Source organism: Microtus ochrogaster, chromosome 7 (genome assembly GCF_000317375.1).
Source record: "Microtus ochrogaster isolate Prairie Vole_2 chromosome 7, MicOch1.0, whole genome shotgun sequence".
Lineage (NCBI taxonomy): Eukaryota > Metazoa > Chordata > Mammalia > Rodentia > Cricetidae > Microtus > Microtus ochrogaster.
Window position 1 is genome coordinate 10,739,576 of NC_022014.1, and position 20,575 is coordinate 10,760,150.

At 43.0% G+C, this 20,575-nt stretch overlaps 1 protein-coding gene across 1 annotated transcript in view; it reads right to left on the bottom strand.

Moving 5' to 3' along the window:
• Positions 1–20,575, bottom strand: part of Grin2a (glutamate ionotropic receptor NMDA type subunit 2A) — a 445,415-nt gene that overhangs the window by 86,422 nt on the left and 338,418 nt on the right. Inside the window, exons 7-10 of the mRNA XM_005349294.3 lie at positions 14,830–14,998; positions 14,573–14,726; positions 9,445–9,570; positions 5,278–5,507 (exon numbers count right to left, since the gene is read on the bottom strand). Of these exons, the coding sequence (XP_005349351.1) occupies positions 5,278–5,507; positions 9,445–9,570; positions 14,573–14,726; positions 14,830–14,998 (679 nt within the window). The remainder of the gene's footprint in view (positions 1–5,277; positions 5,508–9,444; positions 9,571–14,572; positions 14,727–14,829; positions 14,999–20,575) is intronic.

Genomic DNA, 20,575 nt, shown 5'->3' on the forward strand with positions numbered 1-20,575 from the left:
GAGGTCAGAGATCAAGGTCCAGTATGGTTCCTCAGGGTCCATCCAACTTTTTTGAGACAGAATTTCCACTAGCCAGGAAATCTTCAGGCAGGTCAATGAGACTCAAGGGCCAACCAGAGATGGATGCTCCAACAGTACAGAAGAGCTTTGAGTAACTGTCCAGGTAGCAAGATGTCTCTGTCAATTCTACAGTTTTGGAAGTTGCTTACAATGCACTTCCTGTTTACTTAGGTAATATTATATCCTTCTGGGGTCTTTGATGGAATTGAAGACTAAACAGCTATAATTATAGTTTTCCTTAGTTATGATAAGTGATAAACTAGATACAAATATTGTGACTAATTCTTGCTTGATAATTGTTTTGTTATATGTAATTTTACTATGTTAAAGTTAAAACCTTCCTTTTTATTTAAACAGAAAAGGGGAAATGGTGGAACAGGGAATCCGTTTGTATATGTGTTGTTTTTGTTGGTTAATGAATAAACCTGTTTTGGCTAGTGGTTTACAGAAATAAATCTAGGCAGGAAAACTAAACTGAATTCTGGGAGAAAGAAGGCAGAGTCAAAGAGAAGCCATGTAGCTCTACTAGAGAGACGCCAGATGGACCTGGAAAGCCACAGCCATGTGGCGATACACAGATTAATGGAGATGGGTTAGTTTAAGATATAAGAGCAAGCTAGAAATATGCTTAAGCTATTGTTCAAACAGTATTGCAAATAATATAGTTTCTGTGTGATTATTTCAGGGCTGAGCAGCTGGGAACAAACAAGTGGCCTCATACAACATGTCCCCTCCCCAGCACTGGGATAGTAAGCATGTGCCACCTAGTCTTTGTGACACGGGTTCTGAGGATTAAATTCAGGTCCTAGTGTACTTCAAGGCAAGCCCTTTAGTGACTGAGCTGCTTCTGTAGCACATACCTTATGTTCCTGGATGGGGGATCAAACAAACTTGGCTTTCAGTAAAGGAAAGATTGGTTGAGAGACCTCCCTGCCTAGACTGTGACACACCTCCCCTGACACCCCCCCCCCCCCCACACACTACACCATGACTCTGAGAAGGAACACACAACGCTCTTCTACCTGGGAAGCCTCTGAACCCTGCACGGGTAGTTGCAGGAGCCCAACTCGGTGCAATAACTTCTCAGGCTCCGGAAGTGGAAAAGTTTGAAGAAGGCGGTAATAATGGCAATGAAAAGAAGGAGGAGGAAGAACAGGAAGGAGGAGGCAGTGCAAAGAGGAAGTGGGAAGGAGGAAATACCACATAAGTAGTATCCTACACATGGTAAGGAGATTATCCCTAATCCTCACATCTACTTGCCAGAACAGAATTAGCATATTTTTGTTCAGAAATGAAAGCTTGAGGATACTGAGATATGAGTAGCCTTGACCATCAGAGGCCATGGTCGGGTTTGATCACAAGCGAGGCCCTCTTGCTCTCCTCTCAGAGATGGACTTTTGGAAAAAGCCCTCACTAAGATTCCAACTTTCCTTTATAGTCTCTGGAAGAACCTTTCCCAGATTCATCTGCTTGTGCTGTGAGCCCAAGTCCATCTGCACACACAATGAGCCTCAAATGTGTTTCTTTCACACCAAGTGCCAGTTTATAAGAATCTCAAACCTGAGCAGTCACACGGGTATTCATGATTAAAACAAAGCGAAAACAACCCCTGTGGACAGTATTAAACTGAGTCAGTACAGATTTCCATTTTTGCAAACTTCCCTAACATAACTGCCCTGAATCTTCCAGGAGCATTTAGATGCTTTACTCAGAAACTTTCTGTTTATCGAATTGCATCACACATTTAATTAAAAGTACTATTAGTTTGTGTTCAATGCGCTGAGCATGGGAGCTGAGCTGAGTCCCTTGGGGATACAGCATCTGCTACTGGGTACTTCCAAACTAGAGAAGGTCAGTCATGTGATTGGTGCTTTAAATTAGTTTGTTCACAAGTAGTCATATTATTTAAACTCTAAATTACAATGCAAAGGATTTCTTTTTCTGTCTTTGGAAATAGCAGCAAGGGGCTGGGGAAATAGCTTGTTGGGTAAGGTGTCTGTTGCACAAACCTGAGGATGTGAATTTGGATCCCAAGTTTCCATAAATACATTGAGCATGGCAACATACACCTATAACCCTAGGACTGGGGGAGGGAAAGGGGAGTAGAAACAAGGGGATCCCTGGAGCCTTCTGATCATCCATTCTACCCCCAAAAGTGAGCGCCTGGTTTAGTAAGAGGTCTTGTTTCAAAAGCATTATGTGGAGAGTGATTGGGAAGACAATTGGCATTGACCTCTGACCTCTACATGTTTCCACAGGAGCAAGACAGAAAGCAAAATAAATTATCAACTGATTTCATGGAAAAGCCTCCCACTCAGAGCTGTGTCTCCCAGCTGCCTCCTCTAGGAGCTGCATCGTTGACCCTATCATGTAATGGGGTCACTGAACAGCACTTTGTGCCTGGAGACATCAACTGGCATAGAGCTGTCACAGTTTTCAACAGCTTGACGTAAACTAGACACGCCTAAAAAGAGTAGACTCAGTTGAGGAATTTCTTCCATCAGATTTGTTTGTGGGAATGTCTGTGTGAGGGGCCTTTTCTTAATTGCTAATCAATGTAACAGGGGCCAGCTCACACTCACAGGTGGTAACTGAACATGAACCTAGAAGCAACCACTAAGCTGCATCCTCCACGGCCTCTGCTTCAGTTCTTGCCTCCAGCTTCTTGCCTTCAGCTCCTATCCTGGCTTTCCTTGGTAATGGCCATGTGGCTTTTGGTCAGTGTTTTGCCATGGCAACAGAAAGCTTATTAGGACCAAGGCACATGCACAGTTCCAGCATCTTTGACCTTCTCCAAAAGAGTGAATCCTAGATTCGCAGAGAAGAACCGGCAGGCAGTGAGGGTCCATGGTGTGGCTAGTCTTGGCCGAAAGGAAATGGAGATCTACTTCTGCCTCTAGATGCAATACTCAGTGGCCTGTGGATGCCCCTTGCTTCATACGGGGTCTCCAATCTAAACCCTGAGCCAAAATGTCAGGTGAAAATGACTTAGTAATAAAAGACTCCGGTGCAAACCAAACAGGGAGAAGGGCTGTTAAGGGGGGCAAGGAGCTGGCCAAGGGTCTGCTGATGGTTTAGTAGAGGCAAGTCTGTCCCTGTTGAGTCTGTGCATAGCTCTTAAGAGTCTTCATGCCTCCATCTGTCCATCTGAAGAGTGGGAGAGCACCTGGGCTTTGTAGTGTGACATTAGTGACAGGTGACCTCAGTTCTGCCATTGCTGAAGAGCCTTGCAAAGAGCAGGCAAAGGTGCCAAGGATACAGGTCTGGAGAGGGTCCAGTGGACTCAAGTGAGGCGTACACATGTCTAACATAGCATAATGCATTTATGCATTTGATAAACACTGATACCAAACACCCCTAAGTGCTAGGAATTCCATACAAAGGACTTTTCTACTGGAGCCTGGATGCACAGGCATCTAATTCCAACTACTCAAGAAACCAAAGCAAAAGGGTTACAAGTTCAAAGCCTGTCTAGACCAGAATGAGTTCACAGTCAGCCTGTAGTGAGACCCTGCCTCGAAGCAGAAAGTCTAAAGAGTGCTGGGGCTGGAGCTCAGTGCCAGAGTGCTGGTGGAGGATGCAGTAGTCCCAGGTCCCCAACTACTGAAAAAAATCAAAGAAAAAATGACAGACAGACAACTGACCAGCTCTGAGCTTCTCTTTTCTGAGATGCTTTAGTCAATCAACTTAATCCCTTAAGGTCCTTCACTTCCGGGCACTTCCCTTTCCTCTCCTGTTTACTTGTGCACTGTTTATTTCTTCCTACTAACATCTCAGGTTTCTCCAGAGCTCTGGCTCAGCCTGCCAAGTTCACCCCAGTAGCCAGCAAAGATCTCTCTGAGGGCTTGATGTTTTTTCTCCAATGTTGAATTCTCCTGAAATTCAAAGAAGAGCAGCCGCAAGAAAATAGGGATAAACTGGTCCACAGATGGGACCAGGATGCCCAAAGGCACTCTGGTGGGAATGAACTTGGAGTGTGGGAACAGGGAAGGGAACTTTGGTGAGCAAGATGGAGGGAATATAGGGGAGGAGGTTGGAATGGAAGGGCATCTATTCCAGCTGTGTGGGAGTTTTCCAGCCCTCTGAGAGAGGCCTGAACACTCCTAAGTCACGCCTGTGAAGGTGACTCCATCTTTGACCTCTCGCTGTCTTTGTTTCTAGGACAGCATGTGCCCCTTTCTCCAACAGTGTGTGCATGAGCTCTGAAGGCTTTTCACAGACTGATTTTCTACTCAGCAGTTTGTTGATGAATGCCAAAAGGGTAGACGCAGACTTATGTCAACAAGATGCGACAGGGAGGTTTTATAAAGAGACAAATTATCCTCACACACGAGACAGCAAAGCTCTGCTGCGCTGCAGGCTCAGCACTGCTGACTTTAGCAAGTCAGGATTTGTTTCCTGAGCTAAAATTTCAATAGGAGAATGAACCCACTTTACCTCCCGTCAGCCTCCGTGTGAGGTTCTGAAAACTCAGTCAAACCACACAGCCCTTTCTGGGATCCAGTGCAGGACAGGGAGAGAGGACGGGGAAGAAGGGCACAGAGACAGGATGGGGAGAGAGGACGAGGAGAGAGGATGGGAAGAGAATGGGGGGGGCAGGATGGGAAGGGAGGGTGCTTACAGAGCCCAGCTTACTGGGACAGGATTGTTGAAGAGCGTCTAAGAAGAGACAGTGGCAAGACCCCTGTGCTGATTCTGTGCCACCAGCTAGGCTGATTTGATTGTATAGTAGAGAACAGACAAAATAACTGTTTCTGGATGGAGCTTAGGGATGAGTTTTTAAAATGTCTTATGTGGGAATTCGAGACCTGTCATATAGATAAGACACGTCAGAGTTCACAGAGGACGAGAGGTACCAACAGCTCTTCTCCCAGTGTTTGTTTCTTCCTGTCGGGACAGCACACCCACCTCAGAGTCTGAGCACACCCATGGAGACTGAGTTTCAGCCAATGCTGCAAAGCCATAAAGTAAGCATCCTTAAGATCTTATAAACATGAGACGTGACCACACAGAAGCTGGGATCCAGAATCGGTTACACACCAGGCAGTGGCATTTAAGATGGTGTCTCTGATTTATTTCATAAATACTCAATTTATGGAAAAAATATCCTGCTTTTAGGTTATAGAATAGACAGTTGATCCCTAAATCTTAAATCACCCCTTTTGAGAACAGTACTTAGCATGAAACCTCAGCTAGCAAGGAAAGGGGGTCCCTTACCTTCTTGTCACTGAGGCCTGTCACTTGGTCCACAAACTCCTCCTGGATCATGAAGGCAGCCAAGTTGGCTGTGTAACTGGCCAGAAAAATGACAGCAAAGAAGGCCCACACTGACACCATGATCTTGCTGGTTGTGCCTTTAGGGTTTTGGACCGGTACAGAGTTGTTGAAGACCAGGCCCCAGAGGAGCCATATAGCTTTTCCAATTGTAAAAGAAGGCCCGTGGGGAGCTGCAAAGACAGAAAGAATAGTTACAGCATTCTCACAGAGTGCATGTGTGTGCATGCGTGTGTGCGTGCGTGCGAGCGTGTACAGTGGCAATCACCAGTAGCACTGGAGGGATGGAAGACAGAAGCCTGGCACTATTATGATTCTGAATTGTCCCCAGAAGCTTACTGTAGTCAACTTCTTTTTGGCTTTAGGATAATTAGCATTTTCCTCACATTTCCATCTAACTGGATTTTTACCACATTTCTTAAAAAGAAAATAGTTATGCAAAATGGGTTTTCTGTGAAAAGTGGTGTTAGGACATGTTTTTAAATTTGGATTTGGTTTTCATTCGGGGAAACCAAACTCCTTAAAAAATGTAAAGGAGAACTTGAAAGGGAGAAAATTGGGGGTATGCTTTTATGAAATTCTCAAATAATTAAAATACGTAAAGTAAATGTAAAGGTAATTTGCAGAAGCATGTATGGGGGTGGGGTGGGGATTGCTTCACTGCTGGCTATCCCTAGGATCATTCAGTCATCTGGCAAGAGCATGATGGGGTTCAAACACAGCTGCCCCTGGAAGTTGCTCCTGTTCAGATTCACAAGGGAAGTGTGCACAGTATACGCATCAGACTCCTTCCGGATGGAGGCCTTCAGGAACAGACACTAGACCCCAATTCTCCCAGTGTTTCAGAAGGGGGACATTTCACTGCTTGTCACAGAGACTGGGCTGACGTCACATCACTGTCCTTTGTCATCTGAATCCTCTCTGCAGTGTGTTCTTTTTCGGTTTCTTAAGTGTTCCTAGTGAGAGGCTTAACTAGGAGGCAGAACAATGTGTGGAAATTTATTGGGCGGGGGCATATGAGGATAGTAAACCACCCAAGTGAGGGTTTTCCAGACTTCATACTGCACCAGGAAAAAAATCAATTTATGCCCTTGCCCTGAGAGAGAAAAACGCCTTCTTTAAGAAGAAGGTTAATTTTTATGTCATTTAAGTAAATGAAGATGTGACAAAATGATCTACCAAGACCTCAGCTGGCAGTGCTAGCAGAGTGGGCAATAAATAAAGCAGCAAAAGAGGGTTCTGCTGGATGGGAGGGAAGAGGCTCTGGGTAGGGACCTAACAGAAGATTCTTTCTCCACTGGACAACGGACTTGCTCTCCACAGCCACAGTGCCCACCGTGCAATGCACAAAGGAGAATGTGGCTAACCCTATAATTCTCTATCTCAATCTCCTCTGACTTTCTTTGCCTAATTTTATGATTTTCTGGATTTATTTCCAAGAGGTCAGGAACACTTGAATCAATCTACTAACTTCATCAGCCACTTAATTACAGAAGAACTGACCAGCAGTGACAGCCATTAAGGAGTCACACACAGGAGGCTGGGAGGGAAATCCTGGGAACACTTTGGGGGATTCCTGATCCATGAATAATGTTACTGCACCATGTGACTTCACCCATAAAGTGTGAAATGTGAAATGTAATATGTCACAGAGAAACAAGCTTCCTGAGTTATCACAGGCACAAGAGCAGGGCCCTCATGAGGAGCAAGCATGGAAAAGGCGAGGGTATACGCTGGGTCGGTTAGTATTTTTTAGATATATTTTTCCAGTGCGTACTTTGGCCAAGGGACAAACCACTGAAGAAAATGTTCTTCGAATCAGTTTTATTCTCCAAGATGTATCACCAGTATATCCCCCCTGTCTCCACCTTCATAGCCTTTATTCTAGTCCCAACTACTCTAATAGTGTTGCTGTATTATCTCTGAAATTTCATAGATGTATACCAAGTACTTTGGTCACACCCATCACTTACTCCCCACCTCAAACTACCCTGGGGAATCCCCCATCACATCTCTCTCCAAACTTCAGGTCTTCCATCCTTATTGTTTGTGTATGTGTTTCTACTGCAGGAGTGGATCCCAGGGCCCTGCACACACCAACTCTTCTGAAAGGTCTGTTGCGATTTCCCCAGACTAGTCTAGAACCTGCTTTGTTACCAGGATGGCCTTTGTAACCTCCACCGCAGCCACTATGGTAGCTGCAATGACAGGGCTGCACCATGAGGCTCCCTTTCATTTTCTATTTCTTCCCACTTGTCAGGCCTGGTTCCGCTGTTAATTGAAGGCTCTTTCTGTTTTTTCACAGCCAGGCTCTTCCTTTAGCTCTCAGCTGTGTATCGCTGGTTCTGAATCCCCTCCTGTCTGAGCACCCTAGCTAAAGCAGTGCCCCCACCTCACCAATGACTCGTCTTGCACGTTACTATTTGAGATGCCTAATTAATGTCTAATTAACTAATTAATGGCTGATTAATGTCGTTACCTCTTGTCTCCCCACTTAAGTCCTAAAACCCAAGAGAGTCAGGAAGCCACCATCTGATTCACCTTGTCTCCTGCACCCACATGGGGCTTGGCACACAGAATAAACTCAGGAAATGCCTACGCGTAGAATGTGTGAGCCCTCCACTGCAGACTGCTGGTGGAAGTCCTGTTTCCCCTTTGTGTGATCATCAGCGGAGTCAGCTCACTGTCACTGTGTTGAAAGCTCCTTCCTGCTTCAGCCCTTCCTTAAACACACCTTTATCTAAGCAAGGCCCTTTGGAGCTGGGGAGATGGCTAATACAGTATTCAGTGCTCTTCAGTAGCTGCAAAGGAGAAGGGCTTTAATTCCCATGACCTCTCAACTGTTTTGAGTGTAAATCTTTCAAGTTATACATGTATGTGTTGAATTAAAAGGCATCTTTTTCTGGAGGGACATTTGAGACATCAAGTTCTTTTTATTTTTCTTTTCTTTTCCTTTTTGTGGTGAGAGTACCAAAGTTGGCAGCATTTCACATGCTGGGGAAGTACTGTAGGCCTGAGCTCAATTCCTGGTCCCAAGGTTTCCTGTTCTCTGCAATATAAGGTCACTCTGGGGGGAAGGGAGCCGATGCTAACGTCTTTCTGATAACATCCACTTACGGAGGTGCTCTGCATGAAAAGAAATCTTCTCAAAATGATGTGATGTGTTTAAAAGCCTCTTAGTGAGTCATACAAAGATTATCTTTAAATTCCACTTTCCATCTACCAATCCTTTTTTTTATCAAGTACAGTACAATATGATAAGACACCATCAAGGGGAAAATTTAACTCTGGGGAAATACACCACTTTATAGTTACATTTATTGTCAAACGATGCAAATAAGACTCACTAGTTTGAAGAATGTTCTTAAAGCAGAATCTATCAGGTCATTTTATTTGCATAGATTGAAATTGAGATTTGTTGTGATTTTAATATTTCTTTTGATCTACATTTTAAAAATAAACTGCCAAAATTCCTTCAACTCTGTTTTCTCAACAAATTGAATATCAATGTTTTTTACCTAACCATTCTTGACTTCAAATTATAAGATTAAAATATTTCATGCTCAAACCCTATTTTCAGTTCAAGTAAACAGATCATACATGTCATGTCAATGTGCCAACTCTATTCCTATGAAGATTAGCCACAGTAATGCAGCAATGCGGGGGAAAGTACTCTACAACTAACACTCTCTGTCTCTGTATGTGCATGCGTGCCTGTGTGAGTGTGCGTGTTGTGCATTTATGTGCACGAGGGTGCATTCAGTTGTGAGAGCTCACTTGCATGCACATGTGGAAGCCTTAGCTCAAAGTTGGGCATCTTCCCTCTATAGCTTTACACCTTATTTTTGAGACAGGGTCTCATTGAATCTAGAGTTCACCAACTGACTAGAATGTCTGGCTAGCAAGGCCCCGGAATTTGCCTGTTTCTGCTCCATTACCTCCAGTGCTGGGTTATGGATGCTCACCATAGCATCTCGTCTTTACATGCGTGCTGGGATATGAACTTAGGTCCTCATGCTTGCACAGCATGTATGCACCTTACGTCCTGAGCCACCCTCTTAGCTCTGAAATAGCATTCACTTTGCAACAGATATATGAAGACTTCCTTACCTTTCCCTTTGGCTAAGTTTCTGTTGTATCCAACAGGACTGAAGTATTCAAAAACAAAGACAGCAATGGCAGAGACAATGAGCAGCATCACAAACATCATCACCCAGACAGAGGCGCTGAAGGGTTCTATTGGGAAAGAAATAGGGACAAATGCATATCAGTCAGCTCTTCCCCACCTTCAGCTGGAAGCCCAGTCACCCACCCATCAAATCTGATCATTCCAAAGAAGCTGGTCATTTTCATTCATATGTAAAATCATTCTTTCTAATGACTTGAGAAACATCATAAGGCTGCACATGAGATGATAAAAATAGAGAAGAGAATGTGACATTATACAAACCAGGTCAAGGGTAATATAAGGAAAAAGAATAATAAGAAGAGAAAGAATATGTTAGACTGCAAACAGACAGGCCACAGGGCCCCCACATGATCATAGAACCATCCAGAACACCAGACCTGAGGAGAAACAAGCCAGACCCAGATTAGTAGTATATGGAGTCACAAATGTATGGTTTAAATTTTTATTTTCATTTGAATTTTTATATACTGGTGGTGAGGATCTGTGGGAAACTTCAGAAGCAGATGGATAATTATAACCTGTCATAAAGGATTATAAATTCATAGCATTGGCAAAAATATTAGAAGGTCACAATTTGCCACCCTCTGCTGCAGATGGATAAGATCTCTGTGGCCTACAAGTCTTACTGAGGTGCATGGTGGGCTTCACTACACCCAAAAGTCATTTGGAGCTATTACTTTCATGGAATAAGTCAATAAGACATCATTGAGAGAAGAGGTGATGAGGGCTTAGATTGGCAAACAGTTGCTTCCCTTATAAGGCATCTTAATAGTTCACTATACATAACCTGGGCAGTATGCAGGTATCTCAGAGTGTGGGGGGCACAAAGTTCTAAGTCTTACAACATTCTAGAAAGGTCAGAGATCCTGTATATAAATGAACATGTCCACTTAACCGGATTGAGAATATGAACATTAGCGGATTATAGCTGTGTTATCATGTATGATATAGATGGGTTAGAAAATTCAGCAAAAAAAATCTTAGTGAACACACCTCCAACTGATTGCATCATATGGAGGATATCACCCCAGATGCAGATGAACTGAAAGTCTTTTTCCAGAAGAAAACAGTTGAGCAAAGCGTAGTGAGTGTGACAAAGCTGCTGGGTGGCAAATGCTTTACTATTTTTACAAGTTTTATGAGGTTGTTAATTAGTCAGAAATAGAGTCTGTGGGTCCCCGACACAGGGAGGTGATCTCCATGTAAGTCAGGAATAGAGCCTGTGGGTCCCCAACACAGGCAGGTTCCAAGGAGGTGATCATAATGTACAGAAAGGAAGTGATATGTCTAAACCTTAATGGTGTTGGATAATTCAGAACCTGGAGCCAATGAACTGGGTTTCTATTTCAACAGTGTGACTATGTTAAAGGGCAGCAGGTGACAGTAGAACTTCCTTGCCTAACACAAAAATGAGCGTAAGGAATCGAGGCAGCAGCTGAAATTTATCTTAGCTGATTTCAGCTAGAATAATAAATACCATTATGTTCCTGGAATCACTGCAACCTGGTAATGAGGTGCATCCAAAAGGAAGATAAGTAGATGGATAATTAGGAAATCAAAAAAGTATTTAATCATCAAGAATGAAGATATTAAAGTAATTCTGCGAGTAGGGTGTACTAATGGCAAGGCGTGTCTTGCTGGCAGACATGATGAGCACATGAGCTTTCCTGAGGAAAGCCTTCAGCACTCTTAATTGCTGTCTCCATACACCACATGGCGGATGGGGCGACAGATTCCACAATTAAAGCCAGAAATGATGAGTGATGTTCTGTCCCCGGTGCTGAAAAAGCAGCTTCAGTTAATAAAATCACACTTACTAATTAGCTCCCATTGCTCTGTAGGACCTGATAACATCGTTAAAAGTATGGGGAAATGACTACAGCATTTTGCTTGTGTGTCAGGACTTTTAAACCTGCAGCAGATTTTGTTTGGCAGAATACATTCTAGTCACAAACATACTAGCCAGAAAAGTGATCCCAGTCACTGATCCAAATGTTTCCTCACTTGAAGGTGACATCATTAGTCTCTTGCTTGTGATCATGTCTCTGGAAGCAAAGGCTCTGCTTCAAGAGTCTGATTTTAAATTTTATTGAGTTTTTATTTATTTTGTGTATGTACTTGTATGTTGTGTGTGTGTCTGTATGTGTGCACTCCCTCATGCATGCACACACACTTGCTTGCCATGGAACAATTGTGGAAGCTCTCAGACAACTTGGAGAAATCAATTCTTTCTTTCCATCCTGTGGGTCCCTGGGACCAAACTCAGTGGTTAGGCTTGGTGGTGAATTCCTTCACCCACTGAGCCATCCTATTGACCCAGTATTCTGGTTTTAATAGATGAAGTACGTGTTTGTATCCTGCTATTTGCAGACAGAGAGAGAGAGAGAGAGAGAGAGAGAGAGAGAGAGAGAGAGAGAGAGAGAAGAGAGCACTATGAAAAAGAATATAAGTGAACCAGCCCATAGCATCCGAGGCATGACCCAGAAATATCTTAAATTGCTGTGAGTTATATCCTCCAGTGGCTTCAAACAGAGTCAACGTTTAGCTATGAAGGAATTTCAGTGTGGGAGACTCCAAGTTAGCATTTCTGTGGATCAAAGACTCTAACCTGCTCAGCAAGCGCTTAGAATTAACTGGATGGCAGTATTACAAGAGATGCCATCGCTGTCCTTGAAGAGCTGCTGGTTATGGTTTTACACAAAAGCTCAGCAGCGTTACCTGACCGACATTTCCTGAGTGAGTTAATGGAGTTTATGGAGGAGAGAGAATAGGAAATAACGAAGACTGGCACAATCAGATTTTGAGTGTTTAGGCTCTCTGCATGGCTAAGCCCATGAATGGAAAAATGGAGCTTAGCTCGGCTGATTATGACTTTCAAAACCTGCACGTGATGTCTGTAAATAAGGGGTGCACAGCCAGTCAGAGAGGAATGTAATCTGGAGACCAGGAGAAGTGTGAAGCCTATGGCATAAAAACAGCTTCCTCCCCACACAACTCATTTTACTTTTAAAGAGACAGTATGAAGAAGGAGTGTTAAATTGGGCAAAAGAGTTGACTTCCTATGGAGATACTCTACAGACACAGGTAAGATTTAAAAAAAAAAAAAAAAAAAACTACCCAAATTGGGTTGAGGCCAGATTCAACATCGGCGACCCATTTTTATAAGACAAGGCACTTGATATTCTTTGTCTCTGATTGTGCTGGAAAAAAAGTTCTCTCTGGTTCAGGGACATGGAGCATTTTGTAAAAAAGACTCATTTCTTTCTACATTACTGCATGGATTCAGTCCTCTCCCAGTCTTTTCCTAACCCCCAGGGCAGCTGCATTGTGCTGAACAGTCTGGTAGGCAGGGCAGGAAAAGAAGCCAAAGAAGCTGAGCGGATGCCTATCTCACACCGACAAAGACTCCGCATTACTGGCAGGAGGAGTCAGTTGCATTTTTCTGGTGTAATGAGGCTCCCTCAAGATATGGATCTCAGAATCTGTATCAAACAAAGGGACAAAAAGGAGAACATAGCAAGATATGTCTTTCTCCAGCTTGTTATTAGATCAACACAGGTTGTAAAAATTGAAATAACAACTACATAACTTTTTAAATGCAGTGAGTGGCAAGGATTTCAACAGCTTAACTGGATTATCAGGAATGGAAATGGCTATTCCCTACGCTGCTTTGAAAAGGCAGTCTCCAAAAATCCTGTTAGTCAACACTGCTCAAGGCACAGTGGTTAGGAAGCGCTACTGGCTGCTGATGTGGCATAAATGAAGATAAGGGGGCAAAACTATAGGTTTGCAGTTGGCACCCACAAGTCAGTTTGAGTCTGTAATTCAAGCACTTATTGATTTATCTCCATATCTATTTATTCAGTGTGGGCGTGTTTGTGTCTGGAAGTGTGTCTATGTGCACCAATATATGCAGTGCCCATGGAGGTCAGAAGAGGGCGTCAGCTTCTCTGTAACTGGAATTACAGGCCATTGCCGGCTGCCATGTGGGTGTTGGGAACTGAACTCAGATCTTCTGCAAGAGCAGCTAAGTGCTCTTAGCCACTGAGCCATTTCTCCAGCCCTTGTGATTTTCTCTAATGATGTTCTCCTGTCTCTGGAAAAGTATAACTAATTTAGTTGACCTTAATAAAAACCATTTTCCCTCACTCTTGGAGCTTTTCTCCTGAGATAAACATCTTGTCTTTACCTTCCCAAATATGGACAAACTCATTTATATGTGAATACCAAGGAAAAGTTAATAATCTAAACTTCATGATGTTTACAAGATAACTTCCAGAAAATAATTTATAATGGCCACACAGTCACTTTAAAGAAGAAATTAATTGTGCTTGGCTATGTGCCACAGAGTTGCTATGACTCCTAGCAGGACACACAGTCCCGTGTTCATGGGGAGTGACAAAAGAAAGAGCAACTCTGCCTTGATTACCTTTCATGTAAACACATTTATGAAATTTTTGAAAGGAAAGTTGAAAGCATTTCTTATTTTACAAATTATATGGCAAGAATAGCCACACTCTAAACTAAGAGCGCATTACTCCTCTGTCGGTGTATAGTCCTCAGCTTCTTTATGTTTATTATAGCTCTAGAATAAATCATTGGGCAGTCCCATTACTTCCAGTGGATGAGTGATTAGTGGACTGGAAAGTGCGTATGTGTGGAGGGTGAATAAAGGTCTATAGCTTATTTAAATTAACTGCAGGCCAACAGGCTAATTTATTTTTTAGTGTTTTCATGGTTTTAGCAATATATTAATTTTCATCCTACATAATCAAGACCAGTATCTAACTATGTGACGGTGTTTATCAGCAGAAATGCCCAAGTTAAAGATAAATGAAAAGTATGAGCTGAGGGGATAGGGTGGCCATTAGTTGGAATAGCTCAAATGTTAACATTCTCTGGAATGTTCCACTTGAGGCCTGGGGAATAAATCGGGTCCTCATGCTTACATAGCAAGCTTTTTACCAACTGAGGTAATTACCCAAACCAGGATAAAGGCTGCATCTTTTTTTTTTCAGAGAAGCAATCATTACTATAAAACTCACATACCAAGGAAAGCAGAAGGGGAGACGGTGCCATTGCTCCTGGAGACCATGACACTGATTCCTGTCTCCACGAAGGGTACCGAGAAGTCCACGACTTCAGAACGTTCCTCGTTGATGGTGAGTGAGCCCACGGCCATGACTGCTCGTTGGTAGACCACCTGGACGGAAGAAAGAGCATTGCCTTCACCCTCTTCCCCCAGCACCACCAGCCCCCAAGCCCTCTGTTGGGATGAGAACCTGGAGGTAGCAAAGATGACTTACTTCACCTATCATCCCATTCCACACGTTGTTAACCTTTTTCCCATGCTTCCCATTGGTCACCAGGTAGAGGTCATAGGTGAATTTCACAGTCCTGGACAGCTTCTTCAAGATGTCGATGCAGAACCCCTTGCAACACTTCTTCACATTCATCCCTTCATTGGTCGAGTTGCTGCCAAGACAACCCAGGATCACAGAGAGTTATTCTTGAAAGGTTGCGCTCTTGGCTACATATACATTTGTATTTTTGGATGAGAGGATATTTTTGGAAGCTCATAAAAAGGAAGTGAGTTCTAAAAGCAAAAGTTGAAAGTCTTTTGTAGTCTTCATTTGCGTGTGTGTGCGTGTGTTAGTGGACATGTATGCAGTGGTCAGAGGAGAATACCACATGCCTTCTATCCCTCTCCACCCTCTCTCTCTTGAGACAGGGTCTCTCACTGAATCTAAGGCACTTGCCATTTTGGCTAACCTGGCTGGCCACCAATCTCTCAGGGTATATTTCTTCCCATCCCCTGTGCAATGCTGGTGTTACAGGAACATGTAGCCGTGTCCACCCAGCTTTTGACATGAGTGCTGAGCATTCAAACTCAGGTCTTTGGGCATTCGTGTCCTGCACTCTTATTCACTAAGCTACCTCCTGGACTTCTTGTTTTGTGATACAGGGTTCCATGTAGCCCAGGCTGGCCTCAGACTCCTTATGGAGCTGAGGATGATTTTGAGCTTCTGATTCTCACGTCTCCACCTCTTGTGTGCCAAAAGTATGAGCCACTGCATACCAGGCAAGCCCTCTATAAGCTGAGCTACATCTGCAGGCCCCAAACTGCTGACGTTTATTGAGTGGTGTTGATTGACTAAGTACCCTGATAAGGGTTGGTAAACTGTGGGCTTCACTTCCATGATATTTCTCTGAATTTGGTATAGCTTACACCCATTACCAGACCAACACTTACTTTTGAAGAGTTTTGAACATGTAAAACCTCTTTAGACCAGAGTATTGCCATCTGTTCTAAACTGATTTTAGAAAAATAAATGTATTGGAAAATGGAGCAGAGAATTTGCAAGGCTTTAGGACAGTAGGGTTTTTCTGCATCTTTACAAGAGAAATGGGGGCTCCGAAGAAAGCATCTTAGTGTCAGGGCCCCTGAGCATCCTCCTGTTCTGGAGCTGTGGATTTTATCTCTCGGCAGAGCTGCCAGTCCAGTGAGGGTTTATTATGCCAGTCTTTCTGTGCAAATAAATGCCATGAAATGCAAAGACGATGTCTCTGAAAGACAACACCTTAGGGCAGGAAAAAGTCCTGGAAGACACAGCAGGGTCTGGGGAGGTGGTTTAGTGTATAAACACTTCCTGCACAAATATAAGGATCAAAGTTCAGATCCTGGAACCCACACAAAAGCCAGGCAGACATGGTGGCTGCCTGTAACCCAGGCTCGAGAGGCAGAGATTGTAAACTGGCTATATAGGCTAGGAATGACCAGTAAATTCTAAGTTTGGTAAGAGACCTTCCATAAATAAACAAAGTAGACAGCAATTAAGAAGTAAGTGGACACACATACATAGATATTTGTGTCCACACAGCTGAACATACACCCACCCACATACCATATATATAGGCAAAAAAAGATTCTTATGGCATTGCCATATTGAAGGTAACCTTGTAACCTCCCATGGCTCTGCTCACTCCTCTTTACAGTCACCTGGCTTGACTCATTTGACAGGTCAGGTTCTAGAGACATCATACAAATCTTTCACAACCAAAGGAAGCACCGTGGTTTTTGAAAACAAGCAGGATATTGTTCCTAGCTAGCCTTACCAGAAGATCAAGGTTTTTTTTGGCAATACACTCAATTCTACCTTGCACCAACGGGCGTCCTATTAGCTGAGTCCTGCAGTTGAGTCCCACAGTCGTGAAATACCTGCTCTATTGGAAAACTCCACTTTTCATGCATTTTCACAGTGAATTGCTAACTGAGCATCAAAATAGTGCTTATGGAAATTCAAGATCAAAATAGGAAAAGGCTTCCATGCCTTATGAAAAAGTAGGGTACCAAGAAATACAAACATAAGCATAGCTATGCAAAATCAAACCTCTCAAAATGCCAGAAAAGCAATGAAATAGGAAGGATATTTTTTCTTTCCCATGCTTCTGAAATATTCCCTCACATTTTCTAGTGAGTGTGCATTCTGCATCTAATTAGATACACATGCCAATATGTGTATAGATATACACATACAAACATATGTCAGGCCTCATAGATGTCTATCCGAGTCTGCGTGCAGGGATGTGGGCATGTTTGACAGAGTAACTGGTAGTGGTAGTGGGTTGCAAGCTCCATCTTTTTTCCTTATTTCAAGTCCATGTGTGTCCTCACTTGACTTGGTGTTTTAACCTTTACACCTGATCCTATTCCAACCTTCTACTCAATCATCTAACTTTCTTTGGCCAGATGTGTCATGATGACTTCCCTAGCTTAGCCTTCAACCTTAGTGATCTTTCCTGACCTTCCCCCCCTCATATTGGAGTCACATCTGCATACATTCACTCACATACAATGACTGCTGGGATCAATGTTACAAAATGATAGGAAGTGATTACCTGCTTCTCCCCTACCAAATACTTAGAACAGAGGGTTAAATTTATAGTGGGCTGAGAAACAACAGAAACACAGCCTAGGTATACTCAATCAATCGCAGGTCCAGTTATCATTTTCCTTTCTGTATATGTAGCTTTGACATGTGTGCCCTGATGAGATTCTCTTTCTTCCTCATGGCAACTGTACCACACAGAGATACCTCTTCCTCTAGCTAAGATTCCTGGGATGTGTTGGACAAAAGTTACAGAGACTCCATATTTTAGAGTCAGTATCACGGGTATCTTCTGGCCTTGCTGAAAGTCTCAGCCAGCTTTTCAGCTAGTGACCTCCCTTGACCACAAGGTTTAGTTCTAGATATAGATGGCTGCAGTGAATGCTTACCCCATAGGCCTCCTCTGTGTAAGCAGCTAGGTCCTAAAGACACACATGAAAGAGATGATATGATAGTATACATAAGCGACCCCAAAAACTCTAACAAAGAACTCCTACAGCTGATAAACACCTTTAGTAATGTGGCAGGATACAAGATCAACTCCAAAAAATCAGTTGCCTTCCTATACACTAAGGATAAGGAAGCAGAGAGGGAAATCAGAGAAGCATCACCTTTCACGATAGCCACAAATAGCATAAAATATCTTGGGGTAACTGACCAAGGAAGTGAAAGATTTATTTGACAAGAACTTTAAGTCTTTGAAGAAAGAAATTGAAGAGGACACCAGAAAATGGAAGGATCTCCCTTGCTCTTGGATTGGGAGGATCAACATAGTGAAAATGGCAATTCTACCAAAAGCAATCTATAGATTCAATGCAATCCCCATCAAAATCCCATCAAAATTCTTCAAAGATCTGGAGAAGACAATAATCAACTTTATATGGAAAAACAAAAAACAATCTTATACAATAAAGCATTGTCTGGAGGCATTACCATCTCTGACTTCAAACTCTATTACAGAGCTACAGTATTGAAAACAGCTTGGTATTGGGATAAAAACAGAGAAGTCGACCAATGGAATCGAATAGAAGACCCTGACTTTAACCCACAAACATATGAACACCTGATATTCGATAAAGGAGCTAAAAGTATACAATGGAAAAAAGAGAGCATCTTCAACAAATTGTGCTGGCAAAACTGGATGTCAATCTGTAGAAGAATGAAATAGATCCATATCTTTCACCATGCACAAAACTCAAGTCCAAATGGATTAAAGACCTCAATATCAGTCTGAACACATTGAACCTGATAGAAGAGAAAGTGGGAAGTACCCTACAACACATGGGCACAGGAGACCACTTCCTACGTATAACCCCAGCAGCACAAACATTAATGGCCTCATTGAATAAATGGGACCTCCTGAGACTGAGAAGCTTCTGTAAAGCAAAGGACACTGTCACTAAGACAAAAAGGCAACCCACCGACTGGGAGAAGGTCTTCACCAACCCCGCAACTGACAAAGGTCTGATCTCCAAAATATATAAAGAACTCACGAAACTAGACCGTAAAAGGCTAATCAACCCAACTATAAAATGGGGCACTGAGCTGAACAGAGAATTCTCAACAGAAGAAGTTCAAATGGCCAAAAGACACTTAAGGTCATGCTCAACTTTTTTAACGATCAGGGAAATGCAAATCAAGACTATTTAAGATACCATCTTACACCTGTCAGAATGGCTAAAATAAAAAACACCAATGATAGCCTTTGCTGGAGAGGTTGTGGAGAAAGGGGTACACTCATCCATTGCTGGTGGGAATGCAAACTCGTGCAACCACTTTGGAAAGCAGTGTGGCGGTTTCTCAGGAAATTCGGGATCAACCTACCTCTGGACCCAGCAATACCACTCTTGGGAATATAGCCAAGAGATGCCCTATCATACAACAAAAGTATATGCTCAACTATGTTCATAGCAGCATTGTTTGTAATAGCCAGAACCTGGAAACAACCTAGATGTCCTTCAATGGAAAAATGGATGAAGAAAGTATGGAATATATACATATTAGAGTACTACTCAGCAGTAAAAAACAATGACTTCTTGAATTTGCATGCAAATGGATGGAAATAGAAAACACTATGCTGAGTGAGGTAAGCCAGACCCAAAAAGAAGGACATGGGATGTACTCACTCATATTTGGTTTCTAGTCATAAATAAAGGACATTGAGCCTATAATTAGTGATCCTAGAGAAACTAAATAAGAAGGAGAACCCAAAGAAAAACATATAGCCATCCTCCTGAATATTAACCTTTATCAGGCGATGAAAGGAGACAGAGACAGAGACAGAGACCCACATTGGAGCACCGGACAGAAATCTTAAGGTCCAAATCAGGAGCAGAAGGAGAGGGAGCACGAGCAAGGAACTCAGGACCGCGAGGGGTGCACCCACACACTGAGACAATGGGGATATTCTATCCGGAACTCACCAAGGCCAGCTGGCCTGGGTCTGAAAAAGCCTGGGATAAAACCGGACTCGCTGAACATAGCAACAATGAGGACTACTGAGATCTCAAGAACACTGGCAATGGGTTTTTGATCCTACTGCACATACTGGCTTTGTGGGAGCCTAGGCAGTTTGGATGATCACCTTACTAGACCTGGATGGAGGTGGGTGGTCTTTGGACTTCCCACAGGGCAGGGAACCCTGATTGCTCTTTGGGCTGACAAGGGAGGGGGGCCTTATTGGGGGAAGGGGGAGGAAAATGGGAGGCAGTGGTGAGGAAGAGATATCTTAAATAAATAAATAGATAGATTAATTAATTAATTAATTAATTATTGGTGCTATAAATCTAGCCAACCACCTATGACTGGTGAGGCTGTGGAACCATGAGGAGAGCCTAGTGTTTCCTCTTCCCTAAACCAGGATAATTCTACCTATATTCTGAACATTCTCCTGTACAGTCACAGATAAGTGGAAGCTTCACCCCTCATCAAATATGTGGCAGACAGAGTCCATTACAGAAGACACAGCTAGTCAAGATACAGAGAACAACTGACCATGGGTTCCCAGCCCCCAAATGCTACATCTATGACACAACCAACAACACAATCAACACAATCCCTCCACTTAAGGAACACTGCAGGAGAGGAGGCAGAAAGTTCTTAATAGCCAGAGGACCAGAACAGTTGCTTCAAACTAGTGTCTTCTAATAATATATATATATAT